Source organism: Liolophura sinensis, chromosome 1, assembly GCF_032854445.1.
Source record: "Liolophura sinensis isolate JHLJ2023 chromosome 1, CUHK_Ljap_v2, whole genome shotgun sequence".
In the NCBI taxonomy this organism is placed as follows: domain Eukaryota; kingdom Metazoa; phylum Mollusca; class Polyplacophora; order Chitonida; family Chitonidae; genus Liolophura; species Liolophura sinensis.
Window position 1 is genome coordinate 61,562,022 of NC_088295.1, and position 18,594 is coordinate 61,580,615.

The 18,594-nt window shown below is 39.2% G+C and overlaps 1 protein-coding gene across 1 annotated transcript; it reads right to left on the reverse strand.

Moving 5' to 3' along the window:
* Positions 1–1,943: 1,943 nt before the first annotated feature.
* On the reverse strand, positions 1,944–14,965 carry LOC135463035 (chorion peroxidase-like). The gene is given in 10 exon segments (XM_064740358.1): positions 1,944–2,004; positions 6,290–6,392; positions 6,851–7,020; positions 8,388–8,968; positions 8,970–9,076; positions 10,935–11,036; positions 12,098–12,213; positions 13,045–13,103; positions 13,873–13,979; positions 14,752–14,965. Coding segments are annotated over 10 exon segments (1,620 nt in total).
* Positions 14,966–18,594: the final 3,629 nt, after the last annotated feature.

Here is an 18,594-nt window from a genome sequence, read left to right on the forward strand (position 1 = left end):
AATCAGGCCACCACTGTATAAGTGAAACATTCTTAGAATGAGTATGGCATGTAACAGCAATCAAATAAATAAATTTATTGTGAAATAAATAAGTTTTCGGCTATAGCGTAAGTGCAAGAAAAAGAATACTCTCCGATCCAAAACACCAATGATAATTAACCTTACTCGATTGAATGGCTGACTGGCTTGTATCTGACACAACCCCGTTACTTAAATTCGCAGTCGAAACAGCGAGAACAGGATTCGAACTCGCAACTTCACTTGTCAAGGGCCAGCAAAAAGGTAGTTGTTACTGATTGTATGTATTCATTATATATATACTGTACCTGCACACTTTATCATTCCACAAATTCGACAGTTGCTGCTGAGTGTATATCTATTGATTCAACTCTTCATTAGGCACGATATGGCTGAAATATTACCGATGTGATGTTAAGCCACAATCATTCATTCTTCATTTGGTTTTGATATGTGTGAATTCAGCATATTGGCCAGTTGTTATTTATCACAGAATGACTTGTACACGTAGAGTTGTTATTTATCACAGAATGACTTGTACGCGTACAGTTATTATCTATCACAGAATGACTTGTACGCGTACAGTTGTTATTTATCACAGAATGACTTGTACGCGTACAGTTGTTATTTATCACAGAATGACTTGTCCACGTACAGTTGTTATTTATCACAGAATGACTTGTACACGTACAGTTATTATCTATCACAGAATGACTTGTACGCGTACAGTTGTTATTTATCACAGAATGACTTGTCCACGTACAGTTGTTATTTATCACAGAATGACTTGTACACGTACAGTTGTTATTTATCACAGAATGACTTGTACACGTACAGTTGTTATTTATCACAGAATGACCGGGGGACAGGTTTCATAGTTTTTATTGATTATGCAATAATTGTTTGACAGATTCGACCGTATTTCATCTGAACTATGCTTTGAAGGTAATATATTTCTTTAGCATGTTGATACCTACCTATAACACCGATAGCAAGCCAATAAGAGGGTTAATGTTTTTTACAACCGCTGTAAATAGGCCTTTAGTGACCTTGGGCACGCACTACTTTTATGTATGACCTGGTTTCATGTCTGACCTCAAGCCCACGGATATTGTATAGTATCTCGCGTTGACAGCCATTGATTACACAACCGGATTAATTTTCCCTGGGATTTATGTACTAAATTTGTCAACTTCAACTTCAAAAATATTTATCTCCTAACTTTCACGTGATAGATATCAAAAGATCAACATAGACTGGGCAAAGTGTTTTCAATTCAGACAAAAGTCGGATATATTTTAACTATGTTCAAAATAGCAGTGTAGAAATTTACAGTGTATTAATAACCTATGGCACTATTATCCAGTCAGTGCTCCTTCACTCTTCACTTCGGAGGCAAATCTTGGACCCAGTATGTAACTACTCATATATACAGTGCGTATATTTATCTATAAGAAGACGACATACAGTATATAGAATCAAATGTGTGAGGTATTTTATTCAATACGCCAATACTTAAACCCAAATATTCAACAGTTCATGTTAAAATTAAATAAAATATGACCGTATAAGAGAGTTCACACAAGAGATGCTTAACGCTTGTCTTACATGTATCGATTTTAAAAGTTCATGTTTTAGGCTTATTTTGTGAACAAAAAAAAACTTTTTAAGTTTTTCCACTTATACGTCCATAAACGCCATGAAAATGGTATATTAAATTAGACAATGGCAGAGAAGTTTGTAAAATTATAATAAGTATAGCCGTTACCTAGTTAATAACATTTAGCCATTGCCTTCGTTTCTGTGGAGGTGAGAAGAGGCAAATTTTTTCTATCCTTCAGGTCACACCAGCTCATTCATTTAATATTTTGTTAAACGGTATACCTCAAAATGGATGCATCATCACACATTTGACCGGCACTAGGTCAATTCACCTCCAGGCACTCTTTGACCGGCACTAGGTCATTCCACCCCCCAGGCACTCTTCTGTACAACATACCAAAAATTCAACCTAGCATGACAGCCGTTTTTTTTTTCACCTTTTTCTGCATGTCAAGAAATCTCCACGCCAACCCACAAGATCTTGCGTAATAGACCTAAACGAAAAGTCTTCGATCTGCTGTAATCTTATACTGTAAATCTGCATAAACCAGACTTCTTCTTGTGAACTCCGAATACTTCAGTAATGGCCACTTTGCATTGTTTTCATGTTTGTGTTTAGGCTAGATACTTCTAATAAATTGCAATTTATATTTAAATGCTCTATTTTACCCGTAATTCTATATAACACATTGGGCCTAGACAAAGTGTATTTTGCTATTTTTTTAACCATTTGCAAAAACAGTTAAAATAAAGCCCTATCTGAGTTAAACTGACAAGACGCCGATTTTCACCAAAAAATACAGTCGTCAATTTTACTGACCATGCTGTAATGTTTCATGTTCATGTCTTTCCAAAACAAGCGACATTATTATGTATTTTAATCCTATGTGGAATGACAGAAAAGAAATTTTTAATGTATTCCATACCTTAATTCTGCTATAATCTTTCATAAAAATTTGTAGATGCGCATGAGTAACTTCATCAGCTCAGGCTTGACAAAAATTTAAATGCTAACCCATCTTAATCCAGACATGGAGTTAATCAAGACTTTTAGTTAATTAAGTGAAAATATTTATTAACTTATTTATTTGATTGGTGTTCTAAACCGTACTCAAGAATATCTCACATATACGACGGCGGCCAGCATTATGGTGGGAGGAAACCGGGCAAAGCCCGGGAGAAACCCACGATCATCCGCAAGTTGCTGACGGACCTTCCCACGTGTGGCGGGAAAGGAAACCAGCATGAGCTTGACTTGAACTTACAGCGACCGCATTGGTGAGAGGCTCCTAGGTCATTGCGCCGCGCTGGCGTGCTAACCACCTAATGGCCTCCTAAGCGAAAATACAAAAAAAGTGCAGGTCGTTGACACTGGAATAGGTGAAGATTTCTGACTGGGTATTAACGATCGAGTTTAAATACGGTTATTAACAGGTATGGAGATTTTTCGCCTGTGGAAATATCACTGGGTTTCTGTAATGGCAAACCGTATGAGAAGTACATTATAACAGAATACAGCAGAAGCCATGCATGCCATACATCAATCAATCAAACACCAAGACAGATTTCGAACCAATAAATACATTCTTTCTTTCTGATGGAGAAATATGGGCAATGCTTTACAGTACAAGGATTGTTATAATTGTACATAACATGCTATTTCCTTTATTATCGGTTAAACACCAAAAATTAGGAAAAAAATATTTGTTTATTTTCTTTGAAAAGTTCCTGCGTCTGGATCTCGAGTCAGATCACTACCAAAGAATATGCACTAAATTTACTGAATGTATCCTTAGCCTAAGGCCAGTCTGTGCACAAATTTTATAAAATTCCCTGCATAACTTTTATCCGTAAGCTACTGACAGGCAAATACCCAGTCAGACAAAAATACAAATAATCGCGGGGAAAAGCGTAACCTCTTTAGCGGGGGAAAACTAGAAGAGCGCAAACCTCAGTCACACCCAAATATTGAAATTCCCTCATTTCAGACAACAGCACAATAAACCTTTCCACGCTGTCAGTCAAGAATACGCAACTGACCTATCATCAGCAGTATTGTTGCAAATTCATACAAGTTCAACCAGATATCCCACACATTGGTTACAAATGTTCAATTTTCTTGACGTCATGACGTCACCAATGCTTTCACTAGGGATAAAATGAAAAGTAACGCTATCATGAGAAAGGGGTGTGGGATATCGGATGTGTTGGATTCATCTATACTCTGCATTTCTATCCTATTTGTCAGTAGTGAAGAATATAGTTTAAAAAAATTATGGATCTTGATCCCGATCACCGTCAAAATTCAATGGATTTGCCCTCAGCCCAAGGACAGCCCATGTACAAAATCTCCTGACAAATACCTGCATAACTATTTTCCGGAAAGTTGCGGACACACATTCAGACACACACAGTGACAGGCAAATAGACATATGGACAAACCGAGAGGCAGATAAACCGACAGGCTGACAAACTGGCAGGCAAACAAACCGACAGGCAGTCTAATCGATAGGCAAGTAGGCAGACAAACAGACAGACACACGGACAGGCAGGCAAACCCTGGTCTATCACGGTATTTTCCCCTAACGGGAGACGAATGCAGGTTACATGGGTGCTTTGACTTTTTTCCCCAAATAGTCGCGTGATGCTCGGTCATAACAATTTGCATAATTTCGAGGGCAGGCGCTGCGCTATATAGCTTTTAACCTCTTCAAGTTCCGACCATCTGTGTGAGTGTAATTCTACGCCTATATGAATCAATATTTCATGTATACGAGTGACCTAGGATTGTGAGTAGAGGAAACTAGACACAGCCCGGCCGAAACCACAGTTAGGGCTTACTCAACAGATACCTGGCAGCATGCCGTGATCGAGTGTTTAAAGATCCTTGATTTTAGTCCTTTCTAGTCGTATAACAAAACTACTATTGAATATGGTGTTATGAACAAGAATCCGATATATACCAATCTCCACTTTGTGTACAAACTATTATGAGTCGCAGTCGAACCTTCGGGATAGCATGTGTATCAGTCAGCGATATATCGCAGTTATTTTCAGAAATATTGTTATTATATTCAAAGACGCTAGCATCATGATGTAGACAAAAATTAGACCAATTTGATACAAACGGGCACAAAACAACAGCAAACCGTGGTAGAATCTGTGCAAGTTTTATTTTCTTAAACAGGTAAACTTAACAAAAGTAAGACTCTTTTCTTATGCGCGTGTTTTGTTACGCACCTGGTTGAAAGCCTGGTCATTTATAAAATATATAAATATATTATATATCTGAAATTATATGAAAGGATTGGCTATTTTGTCAGAGAATCGTCAAAACTGGTTGAAAATGAACTTAAAATTAATTCAAAAAATAGAATGTCCGCTTTAGTGTAGGGCAATACAGTAGAAAACTTAACAAGTGATGGATATACTAGATAAAACTGGCCACAACTCGTCAGAATGTTCATTAAAGACAGCTAAATAAACAATTATCAGAAAATATTGAAACATTTTAGGACATAGCATTACCCTCAAACCCTCATCCCATCCTACCACTATCAGCAAAGCTGATAGCTCAAAATAACTGAGTACAATACCTTCTTGGATAATAACATTTGCCCATGATTTCTATACGTATGCAAGCCACTATGAATTATCAATTGCTATTCAAGCTGGTAGAGAACAATGTTGTTTACGAGTCATGAAATATGTTTCCCTTTGAAGAGTGTTGGAGAAGGCCATTCTTGTGCAGTGTAGCGGAGGAGGAAGAAGGTCATGTCAAGGCCAACTGGAACACACTTTACTCTTTCCAAGCGTTCAGTTTGACCTTACCAATACCGTTGCAGTTGCGGGGTTTGTTTCTGTCGTAGGAAAATGAAAACAGACTTATGTAATGAATTGAAGCAAAAGTCCAAGAGAGCCACAGCGACTGGATCACAAATTGCAAACGCTTCCAGGACTGATGCGCAATGAAATTTTAACTTTGGTTAGTCCAAAGCACGTGACTCGAAATGGCTGTTGACAAAGTTTCCAAGCGTGTTTTAATCCGATGTGGTCGTTATGTATGTACATACTTCTGACCTCGACCCAACCTACCTTCCCGATTCTCCTGCTATAAAGCATGCGTGCTACATGACTAACGCCTTCCATTATTTAAAACATACAACCAATATAGCTCACAATGAAAATGTTGAAACTGATAAAATTAAGACATGGACAAACAGAGGCTTCTTTGAGTATTTTTTTTAGCAATTCTAGATCAGGGCCGCCTAATACATTACAATTAACATCACTGTATTTTTTTAGCTAAATCTCCTTAAGCCATTGGGCGGGGTCAGTGTAATTTGCTATTATTTAAGCATTTACATAAACATTTAGAATAAAATCCTGACTGAGGTAAATTGATTCATTTATTTATTTCATTGGTGTTTTACGCAGCTCTCAAGAATGTCTCACTTACACGACGGCGGCCAGCATTATGGTAGGAGGAAACCCACGACCATCCGCAAGCTGCTGTCAGACCTTCCTACGTACATTACGCCGTGCTGGCGTGTTAACCAACTTGGCCACGGAGACCCGAAGTAAATTGACAACTCTCAATTATCATTATTTCGTCGACGCCGTCATTTTACTCTCTATGCGATAAGTAGTATCATATTGTAATACTTACCCAGGAAATGTGTCCCAAAAAACGAATTTCTGTATGGAGTTGATACCAGTGTTGTCACAGATAAGGCGAGCCAGGCTTGCTCTACGGAGTTGTTTCAACTGAGCTGAAAAATAACATAATGATATTCTGATTAGGAAGACAACTCGTGGCATACACAACATGTATAGTGCTTTGTACATGTTGTTGTTGGTTTTTCTCTGGGGTAATTTTAAAATCCTTTTGTTATTCTTTATATACACCAAATACTTCAGTACGGCGTAAGACTCCCATCAAGTAAAAATAGAAACTGAGGTAGACTTTACAGTCTAGGAGCATCTGCGGCAGTGATAACTGTGCAGATTGTCAAGTACATATGTATAGCAGTTTTCCCATGCTGTTAATTTTTTTTCTTCTGAATTTTCTATGCGAGTAAAATCAAGAGAAGGATTTTGGAAAGCTATTTGGTTTTTATTTGATAGGAGGGAAAATGTGATAAAAAATGAGACCAGACTCACATATAACATCATCAATATTGTTAAAACATTAAATACCAACGTAGCTATAATCGATATTTTTTCGTACCTGTTGTGAATTTCGTTCCCGGCAGGTCATTTTCATAGTAAAAACGGTCTCCGCGCTTCAGATAATCAAACTGTAAAGCCGTTATACAGGCGGCGGTCGGGCCAAACACCCCTCCCGTTATCCGCATCTCTGACGACATCCCTGTCCAAGCTTCGATGTCATCCGGATCTCTGGAAAAATTCGTACAGTATATGGAACTGAAAAAAATACTACAGTATTGGATTACGCGGAGATAACGCAGAGTAATCCATCACGCCTTCGGGAGTGGTAGATCCAGGGTCAATCCTGGGTCGAGTCACACCTAAGACTTTAAAAGAGGAAATTGTAACTTCCTCGCTTGGCATTCAGCATGAAGTGGATAGTGTTTATTTATTTGATTGGTGTTTTACACCGTACTCAAGAATATTTCACGTATACGACTGCGGCCAGCATTATGGTGGGAGGAAACCGGGCACAGCCCGGGGGAAACCCACGACCAGAAGTGGATAGTGCAACCGCTGGTTGATCCGTATCAGTATCACTTGCGTTCGGTAAGGCGTCTCAGTGAGGCAACACTAGACAAAAGAACGATCGAATTCCGTCCTGCAACAAGGAGGCATTACATGCACTATAAGGATTCCTTCGTCGTCATTTGACTGAAAAATTGTTAAGTACGACGATAAACCCCAAACACTCACTCACTCACTCCATCACACCTTGTCAGGTATATGTAATATATGTATATATGTAATAAACCAGAGGAGCGACGACGGTGTGATAATTGGCAAATGGTCACACACGTACTTAGTGAAATACAGCCTCTTGTCAATTTACTTCAGTTAAGATTTTTTTTTATCTGTTAAGCACTATGGCTTAAGGTGAATTAGGCACAAAAATATATTGTCATGTTATCTGCAATATATTAAACGTCATTGGTCTAGAATTACTCATGCAAAATAAAACTTTTGAGTTAATGTTGCATCCGTACTTATACTTTCGAAGATAGATTCGGGTACGACATCTCATTGGTTAAGCTATCTTTCGGACAACCGAATGGAAACCGTGATCTATAGTTAAATAGACACTAAATTGATGTTGATTGGACAGTGGAGATAAGATTTGCTATAGTCTTTTTCTTTTAGCCAGTCTTCTATTTTCAGCTGCCTGCAAAATCAGTCATACTCGCCACCAAATTTGACTTTACTCAGTGACACGTAACAACAATATCTCTACACATGGACATATTACAAGTTCATATTCTAGCGAAGAAAATGGAGTTATAGAACACCTTTTAGAATTCATAATGCTTAAGTTAGGTTTCGACGGCAGTCACTCATTGCCTCGGGTAACGCCATAATTATTCAAAAGAGATAAAATATATATAGAAATAGAATATAGGTTACAATCTGCAGTATTGATCACGCTTGAATATAAGTGTCATACCTCCAATTCAGCTTAGACCATGGACATAACCTGAATTATCTTCCAAAATCAGCCAATCACTGAGGACTCTGTTTCCTAAATATCCCTATAAAAACGCATTCATTTTTGTACTTACGTGTACAAAGAATTTAGCCGATTGGCAGAGTCGGCTGTGTGGTGTTCCAGCCCTCCAGGCCCAGCGTTGAAGGATGTGGCTCTGGGCAGCCCACACAGTTCGCGCATGTCGTTGTAGGAGGGTAGTCCGTGGTCCCTACCACGCTGGATATTTGTGGCGGCCAGGTCCCCTCCATCACCGTCGGAAAACTGGAACAGATGGTTTGTCACCTGATCCGTTTTCAACCTGTCCATTGTCTGCTGCTGGTTTTGGACCAAGTTACTTACCAAGAAGTCGATTCCTTTAGACGCGTCGTAAATGGTGGATGGTTCAAAGAAATGGTTCTTCAGAAGCTCGCCAGGTGAGATGGTGCTATCTATGGTACTGTGACCAGACCTGTAGGCCGCCGCAACAAACTCGTTTCTCACAGCCGGGTTGACTTCAGGATCGTAGTTATTGTAATAGCCGAAAAACTTCGGCAGGAGTCCCAGAAGAGCAGCAACGGGTATACTTAATAAAGCCGATAGATACTCGCCGTACACGATGTGCTGGTACTCGGCTATCACGATACGTCTGGACTCTTGGTAGAGTCCTTTCGTCGTCCCAGCTGGGATTGAGGGATTTCAGCTCCCTGGCCACCCTGTTGTGCTCACGCAGGAATATGGTATGCATTGAAACCAACATCGGATTCTGGTTCACCCGTCCGTCACCTAAGTTAGAGAAAAAACACGAAGTAACCTTGCAATTTTTTCTTGTAGGTCAAACAGTCAAAAAGGATCGCGCCATGTTACATCAGAAACTGATGGTAATTTCTCTATAAATTTTAAGCCCAAATTTACGAGCTGTAACATTTGTTTGTCTCATACAAAGCTGTAAATTTGCGCTGTTTTCTGTAATAAAAACGACTGATGCATGTTTCGCTGTATCTTTTACCGTTATATATGTTTTGTACGGAAATGTTATCTTTTACAATGGAACATAAAAACCAACACGTTTCAATTAAGTTGGTTGACATTATAACAAAAATGCCAACAACCGCATCTCAAAGAGAACCTGATTGCACAATTTAGTGTGTATCAGACGTATGTGAAGCCTAGCGTTTGTTGAAAACCACTTGTCTTTCACCAATGCGGTGTGAATAGCCGTGCACGTCACACGTTGGAAAGTTTGACAGTAATTTGTCAAAGGGTCAGTGGTTTACTCCACCCGTATAACATGCCGCTATCAAGTAAGTGAGGATTTCGCTAAGCAACAATCAAATAACGGTACATGAAAGAATAGATAGTCGATAAAAACGTGAACTTTGTATTATTGGTGTTTACAATATCAAATGATCTTCATCAAATAGCTTTCTTTCGATTAAGGATTACAGGCATGACAAAACTGGGGTAAAGTCAGTCGCACTATCTAAAATTGTAGCATATTAGTCAGAATAGTACCTGAAATAAAGCAGAATTCGTTGCTGCCTGTAGCAGCTCGGCACACAAAGTTATTTTGCAACGGACTTTGTAACATTAGTTTCACGACCGTCTTGCGGGGCGGAAGCTGTTTGCAGCAAACCTGGGGAAGTAGAGAGAACAATAACAAGTCATAAATGCCTTTCTTCCCTTTTCTTGTCTCTGTTAGACCGAAACATAGCCGAAATATGTGTACATGACATTTTAGTCCCTTAAACGTAGAATCTTCCATATAAAGTGTGTCACGCCACATGTATGTACAAAGTTTCTTGAAACAGTTAAATTTGGCAATTATATTGTAAACAATAACTGTTTCTTTACTGTTTCTTTTTACCTCAACACAGGCGTTATGCGTCGATTATTCCTTTGATTGTAGCAGATGTACACAGCTTGTGGATCAAAGCATTTCTTGGTAATACAATTTCATGGATTGCAGTAACATAGATTAACAAGTGGGCAGTATCTGTGGATGTCTTTGCACATGTACGTTTGCACTGTGATCATTTTTGAAGAAAGAAATGCCGGAGTCCAGCAGAGACAGAAGTGCATAAATAGAGAGAAGTGTGCCCGCTCTGTTTATTTCTTTAAAAGCGCCAGTGCAAATCAACTAAATCAACACCCCCACCCCGCCCACCACTCCCATCCTACCCACCTCGCTCTGTTTATTTGATTCACCATCTAGGTACTCCCAGTGCATTTCTGACATATGAGTTTTAGGTGAACGCGTCACAATGCATTCTGACAAAACAAAACTGACAGAACTTGCTCATCGTGACATGCCAGCTACAAATTATTTCCCATAATTCCACAATATCGCCTTGTGTATTTTGAGTGACATTGAATCAGTGACTTATCAGACCAGAAGGAGTACAGGCATGTAAACTATCATATAACGTAGTGGCAAACTGTTCTCTATGTACTTCTGACAGCGATGAGTCAAACTAGATTTGGACATATTTTTGCCATCAATGAATTTATTTATATATATATATATATATTTATTTATTTATTTATTTATTTATTTATTTGATATTTTGCGCTGTACTCAAGGATATTTCACCTATACGACGGAGGAAAAGGGGTAGAACCCTTGGGAAACCCAGGACCTTACCATCAGAGAAAGTTCTGAGGCTATCCGCTGTGGCCTTATCGCTTCCATACACCGTGGAGGCGTCCAGGAAATGTGTGACTCGGTTCCTCTGTTGTCGATATGCTGATCGAAGAATTAAGACATGAAAACAGGTAAAGGACATGATGTCGTTTTCATATTTATAGTATAAGTATAGTTACAATTTTTTATATGTAAGTCAGGTTTCATTAGAGAAAGTTAAACCAGAAAGTTAGGAAATTCGAGTATGAGTATACGGAGAGGAAGCCAGTATGAGCTGGACTTGGACTCATTGTGACCGCGTGGGTGAGAGCCTCCTGAAACAATATACTGCGCTAACACGCCAACCACCTGGCCACTGAGTCCTCTTTAATAATGTTTTTAGGCAATCCTAGGAATATTTCATTTTATTCGACGTCGGATTGGGGTGAATGATATCGGGCATACATATAGCCCAGGAAAAGAAACCCTGCCTCATCATGAAGTTGACAAATCCCTCAACTTAAGGCAACAGCTGGGGCTGCGAAAGTTGGATTCGAACACGCGCTCTCTTGGGTCAAGGGTTAACATGTTGGGGACACTGGTTTATGTGTTTCGTTCGCCGAATGTCCCGAGTGTGGATGCTGAGGCTTTCTGCAGATTATGTTGTGCAGTGGGTCGACTAAACTAAAAACTGATCCAGGAAAACCAACACGTATAGGATAGAGTTCATTGTGTAACATCTTCACGATTATGACGACGACTGATTGGCTCTTATAGTTAACGCTTCGCCTTTTTACTGCTAGCGCTTTAATCCCACGATGATTTATTGATAGGTATAGAGGTATTGCAGATGTTTGATTGTGTTGATTTCAATCTGACATTTCCCGCGTTAGGATTGCCAGTCAGTATATCCAACGGTTTACTTGGCCCAGCCCAGCATGTGAAGATCTTTTCTACAGGAATACTGTATCAGAAGAAGTTCTTTATTGAATGGTGCTCTGAATTGTATTTAGAACGACCGTACAGGAGAGTGTAGAGTGAAACCAATGCCATCAACAAAACTGATTTAATACATGAAGATTGGACACATACTGAAGTAAAATGCTTAGTAAGATAGGTAGATTAAGGACGGATTGATTGAATCATGGACTGATTGATTGCTGAATGTAATATACAACACTCACTGTCATCACAAAGAATGTCAGTGTCCGGAAGCGCCCTGGCGAAATTGAGACACAGTCTTCCGAATGACCCGAAAAATGGATCAGTCACAGGGACTGGTATGGGTGCACAGCCTACTCTGAAATGTCAGTAAAGCAATGATATACAATATCATGTCGCCACGATATATATAGCTGTAATATTACCGAATACCAATATTAAGCACATCACAGACAAATAGAATGTCCATGATGTGCCAGTACTAGGTTCAGCAAGAAAGTACAACACGTAAGTACTAGTCCAACACGAACAAATAGGCCAATTTTGATGATAAGCTTTATTTTTTTATTTATTTTTTTATTTATTTACTTATTTATTATTTATTTATTTATTTACTTATTTATTATTTATTTATTTATTTACTTATTTATTTATTCATTTGATTAGTGTTTTGGTTGGCTCAAGAACATTTCACTTATGCGACGGCGGCCACCATTATGGTAGGAGAAAACCGGGTAATGCCCTGGGGAAACCACGACTAGGTTGCTGGTAGACCTTGCCACGTAGAGCCGGAGAGGAAGCCAGCATGCGCTGAATTGCACTCACAGCGGCCAGATTGGTGAGAAGCTCTGTGTGGCGCTAGCGCCGTACTCCAGACTATTTCACTTACACGATGGTGGAAAGAAACCGAGCAGAGCCCGGGGAAAACTCTCAATAGTGGTAAGTGCAACACGAACAAATACAATGCTATGATCGCACTACCGTGACAACTATCCAGCACTATAGCCATGTACGTTGCCGTGACCGTTACTAGCCAGTAACATCGAGACGGCTATTTGAATCAGGTCCAAGACTGGCAAACACCAAGCTTCTACGTATTGCCCGATCAAACCACAATCACTTTTTAGAAAGTTTAGAAAGTTTTTACCATTCCCAGTGTTCCAAAAGAAAAACTGCGTAGTTTACTTACGTAGTTGTGTCGAGGGTTCCCGTCATTATTACAACATTGCAGTGGGCCTCCACTGGCAGCTAAAAGTAGATGGAGTTTCAATAAATGTGTTTAAATCGATCTATACTTTCAAGATATGAAGAGTATCTTGTGGGCGTTAAAATAAGCAATGTAATATTTATGTGAAAAAAAACGCAATGTTCTTTTTGTTTTGTGTAATTTATAATTTTGGGACTGTTTCTATTTAATTCAAATGTTATTTGAATACAACTTTTGTGAAAATATGGACAATGGTCATACAAAGTCAGATTTTTCTATTCCTTTTAAAAACTATTCCCGTTCTCAAAGGTTTGCCTGTGAAAAGAAGTGTTCAGCGAGAAAGTTCGAGATACAAATAATTATTTTCGCCAGCTTTTCCTAACAAAACAACATATCACCAAGCTTGCCAATAACCAAAAATGACGCATTATTTGACGCCATTAAACCAAAATAATCTTTAAATCTTTTGTCATAATCTTTAAAGTATACACATTGTCTGAATTTTAATTGTACTTCGTAATTATTTAATACGAAAAATGTGAGTCTATGAGTCGAAAACAGACAACCGTATCTTGTCCGCCAACGGAATGTGGTCATTCCAGGTCAATGTCCGCAAGGTGAATTAACCAGGGTATTTCACAAGATGAATTGGCATCATTATGATATGATAGCCGTGGAATTCCATCATCAGAATCAACACATTAGAATTATTGACAATCATTAGAATGACTGACCCCTAGTTATGGTGTTTCGGTTTACGTCGTGACTGACAAACTGTCCGAACTCCATGGTGATATGATTTACGCCGACCTGCAGGTTGGCCGCAGCACTGGCTTGGTGATACTCGGTGCTGAGTTGTCGTGGACCAATCAAAGTGTCCGAAGATTTGTGTGGTGTCACGCGTATGTCTTCTATACCTGAACAAAAACAAAGATCAAGGCACAGTATTAAGTTGAATTATGTATATGACTGCTACAGATTCGATGTCCCGATGACTTGTTTTTACGTAAAGATTGGGAAACCGTACAATCTACTTTGATGAGTTATAATTCCTAAAAAAAAACCAGGAAACCCGTCACAAGACTAAAGGATCCTGTCCAAAAGAAGCAAATCCTGTTTATAAAAGATAAACGTATGGTTATGGTTAATCAAACACATTTGATTTAAGTGTCACAATTTATGAAACCTTTATATTCTGTATATTTGTTCGTTGGCCAGCTTAAAAACGACTTCTCTAAGTAATTTACTGAGATCGTGAGAAACCAGACAGATCCAAAAAATCCATTGCACTTTGACCACGCACCTGACCAAACTCCCTGGCGTCGTCAGCACCACTGGATTCGTTCTCGTAAACCCCGTGAGTGAATTGTTAAGTATAACATCGCATTACTCAATATTACTCCAATTTTCAAACGATTTAGTAACATGTGTAGGTTCAAGGGTGAAAGGAAAAGTGTCTGTAAGAAACCTTCACGATTCCGATTAAGTTCTCCCTGACAAAGTGATCATCGGTTCGTTGGTTAGAGCTAGAGAGCTCAATTGCCGGCATGTACATTAAAACTACGCTAAAACATTACGATAGCAATCCCACAAGTGTTAAATTAATTTAAAGCAAATTCACAATTATATCCCTATACACACCGGTACGGTATGTAAAATATTTGTACATACTTCGACAGCCGTACTTACCATCCTCGTATTCAGGGGTCAGGAGACGCTCAAAAGGTGTGTCTTTTCTTCCGAAAAACGGGTTATTCAAGTTGTTACAACTACCGTCAAAAGATCTGTATTTATAGGTGGCATCACAGGTAATGACGTCATCGTAGGGACAAGCAGTGGCTGATGTCGCGTCATTCCCCACCACAGGGGTTCCTGTTCCTTGATGCAAACTGAAGAAGTTCATATCGGTTAGTTGTTATTTTATTTTTTATTTTTATTTTTTGGACATTTAGTTCGTGGTCTTCCAGCAACCTGCAGATGGTCGTGGGTTTCCCGAGGCTCTGCCCGGTTTCCACCCACCACAATGCTGGCCGCCGTCGTATAAGTGAAATATTCTTGAGTACGGCGTAAAACACCAATCAAATAAATAAATAAATAAATTTAGTTCGTATCTCAGGAGATTGTAACCTCGTCTGTGTAATGTTGGTAAAGAATTCTATTTTATGAACTTGGATCAGCCATACATATATCTTCATTGCGCGTTGTTTTGTTGGCTCGTTCCGAGTGTAACGTGGGATTTTCTAACATAAAACGCTGCAATATATTCATGAAGTTTTAAAGAGAATGGTGGGGCCTCCGTGGCTGGCGCTTAGCGCGCTAGTGCAGCGTAATGACCCAGGAGCCTCTCACCAATGCGATCGCTGTGAGTTCAAGTCCAACTCATGAACGTCTTTCAGCAACCTGCGGATGGTCGTGGGTTTTCCCCGGGCTCTTCCCGGTTTCCTCCCACCATAATGCTGGCCGCCGTCGTATAAAAGAAATATTCTTGAGAACTGCGTAAAACACCAGTCAAATAAATAAATAAAATGAATGGTAACTAAACACTACCAGGTAAAACTCACAATAGCCTGACATATAGTGGCTAATGCCTTGTCAACAATGTCATGCAGTATACATAGAAAAAGCTTAGTTTGAAAAAAGATAGTTTAGCTTTGCGCCTCCTGAATCATAATAATCATAATAATATAATATAAGCATGGCGATCTCGTTAAAGCTGAACATAATTACACAAAGATATATTCCCTTTTAAACGCGGCGCAGTTTAATTCAAAACGAGGTTTGACGGCTAATATAAAGGCAGCGAGTGAACTGGTAATCCCTGTCAGACAATTTCTCAATTTGACATCAGAATAACCCGCATATAGTCGAAGATACAGGCGCCAGAAATCTTCGGTTAAAATTTACCAATTTAACACTCTTTTTCAAATACTTACCCTTTTGACAAATCATCGAATAAATTCGACATGAACTTTAGGTGAAATAACTCAGTAGGAAGCACTGTGTCAATATTAGCACTAATCTGAGTCATCAGCATACATGCCACAAAACTGAGTGTGCAAATCGTCATCCTTCACAGGGCGTGTTATTAAGATGAAACAAATAACCTGCGGAATTTTAAAAAATGCATTTAGTGATAATGCCAATTTACTAATTGGCAAAGCTAAAGATGTATGCCCGCTCAACCCCACCTCACTCCCATCACTAGTTTGCTCCAGCTATTGCCGCGGCCATCAACAATGTTAACAGTTATGGCAGAAAAAGAAATGATATGGTGTTCCTGTAGACGTGCAGATACCTAATGGAAGTGTGGATACTTGCAGTTTAACGCCACGTTGTCTGTAATTCAGCCAAGTCATCAGGAGAACACAAAAGAACGAGGAAACATGAAAGATATCCTTTCATGTGTGATTTTATTTATTTATTTATTTGATTTGTGTTTTACTCCGAATTAAATAACATTTCACCCTGACGGCAGCAGAAACCTGGATAACCCATGACGATTTGGAGGAGGATTTCAAGTTTGGAGTGCGTTGGGTAACACATCTCTCATCACAACATATTCCAAATATTAACCTGTTAATTTTAACAGAAAGTCTGTTGTCGGAGTTACGGTAGAATGTATTCTGGTATTATAACAGATTGTTTGGTTAAATGTGACACACAGGCTCTATTAATTCAACATAAAGATTCAATTGGACGAAATGGATATTATGTTAAATATTTATAGGTTATTCGTCCGATTTATAGGTTATTCGCCCGAAAGGGACTCGAAAACTCGTCCCTTTCCTGGGTGCCCAGGACTCGTCCATACAGGACCATACAATCCAATAACCTATTTATTATACACCCACTTGTCAAAAACGTAAGTAAATAAACTCGAACGCTAAACAAATTGGGTAAAACCGTGCTTATTATTTCGTATCGCGTAACAATAGCCGATAGCCGGTTGCGGATGAATATGGAATACTGAACGGAGCACTTTCATTGGCTGACGGAAAACTGGGTCAAGCGCACTTGGCCGAAGCGGTATTTTACAAACAGAAGTTTAAAGAAAAGGAATGCAGACGTTTCAGTGAAAATTAAACTCACCGAACAGGCAAGTGTAATCTTTACAGGATGAGGACGAAAGAGAAGTAGAGTTTGCTGACAAAGTTAGCTGATTATCCTTGGGATTCTGTGCGGAAGTTGATGGCATCGGAGTCGTGAAAACTACGTTTGCGTGCACTTGAACGGACCGGCCAGGGAGTGGAAGCGCGGAAGATGGTTGACTGAATTCGCGATTGCCCTGAAGTAAACTTGACATTTGCTTCTGCTTTATGTGATCTAATTTATAATCATACTCCTGGATGCTAGCAAGGGATTTGTGCCCGGTGACCTGCATAATTTTATGTGGAGCGACGCCAGATTTTACAAGGGCTTGGACGGTTGTTTTTCGGACCGAATGATTAGTTTTCCGGCCTTCCAGTCCAGCAGCCTGGGCTACCCTCTTCATTAGCTCTCCCAAACGATGCTCTCCCACTGGAGTGGAGTAATACCACACAGCCGCATCAGGTTTGAGGCGACATTCGGGAATTGGTGTGAGGTAGAACGGATTGTCCGGAGACACAGATTTTTCTGCTTGTTGTGTCGTCTGCTTGTTGACAAACAAAAAATAGTCCGTACGTGTGACGTCACAGTTACAGCTGTCCAATATATTAATAATATTGGACAAAAATTAATGATCCACAAAATGCAAAATAAAAATAATTTTTATAGGACGCCTGTAACTCTTTGTAAATCAAAAAACGTGAGAAAAAAATACCTGAAATTGTACGATTTAGGAAAACTAAACTATAAATATGAGACAAGTTTGAAAATCCTGTACAATAAAACAACGGAGATAAAAGCCAGACATATCATTATATAGTGCCACGGTCAGAAAACGCGTTGAAAAATACGAAACATGTAAAAATAACTATGTCGTGAAGGTGTCAACATATAGCCGTTCAAATTTCAGGCATACGGAAAATGTGACCTCTGTCCTCTCCCTGATTAAGAAGGGGAACAAAAGAAGCTAGGTGTATACATGTATATTTCATCGCACTCAGATATTGGGCTATCCTGTCAGATACCATGTACAAGGGGGTGTAGTTGAGTATAACTGGATCAATTACTTTTCTGCCGCAACACAATAGAGAGATAGAGGGTGGTAGTTTGTGCACTAGTAATAGAGACGTTTTCTCCTTGAGGTCTTTCAACATGATTACTGAAAAAGCCTAGCTGATAAAGGGGAATGGATTATTTGTCTTCGCCAAGATGTTTATTGTAAGTCATATTTCGGCCAACAACTTTTAAAGTGACAAATAACATGAAATAAAAAATCTCACAGGAATCCAGCTAGAGTTGCAGTCTAATACCAGATAACATTGACCAAGGTTAAAAGGGTCTAGCTAGAGAACCCAGTACACCGTGTGGTTAGGTTGGAGGACGGTGTGAAGACAATCACACTAGTTATCTGTAAACTGTAGTCGCCCAGTACCAGACAATTAACAG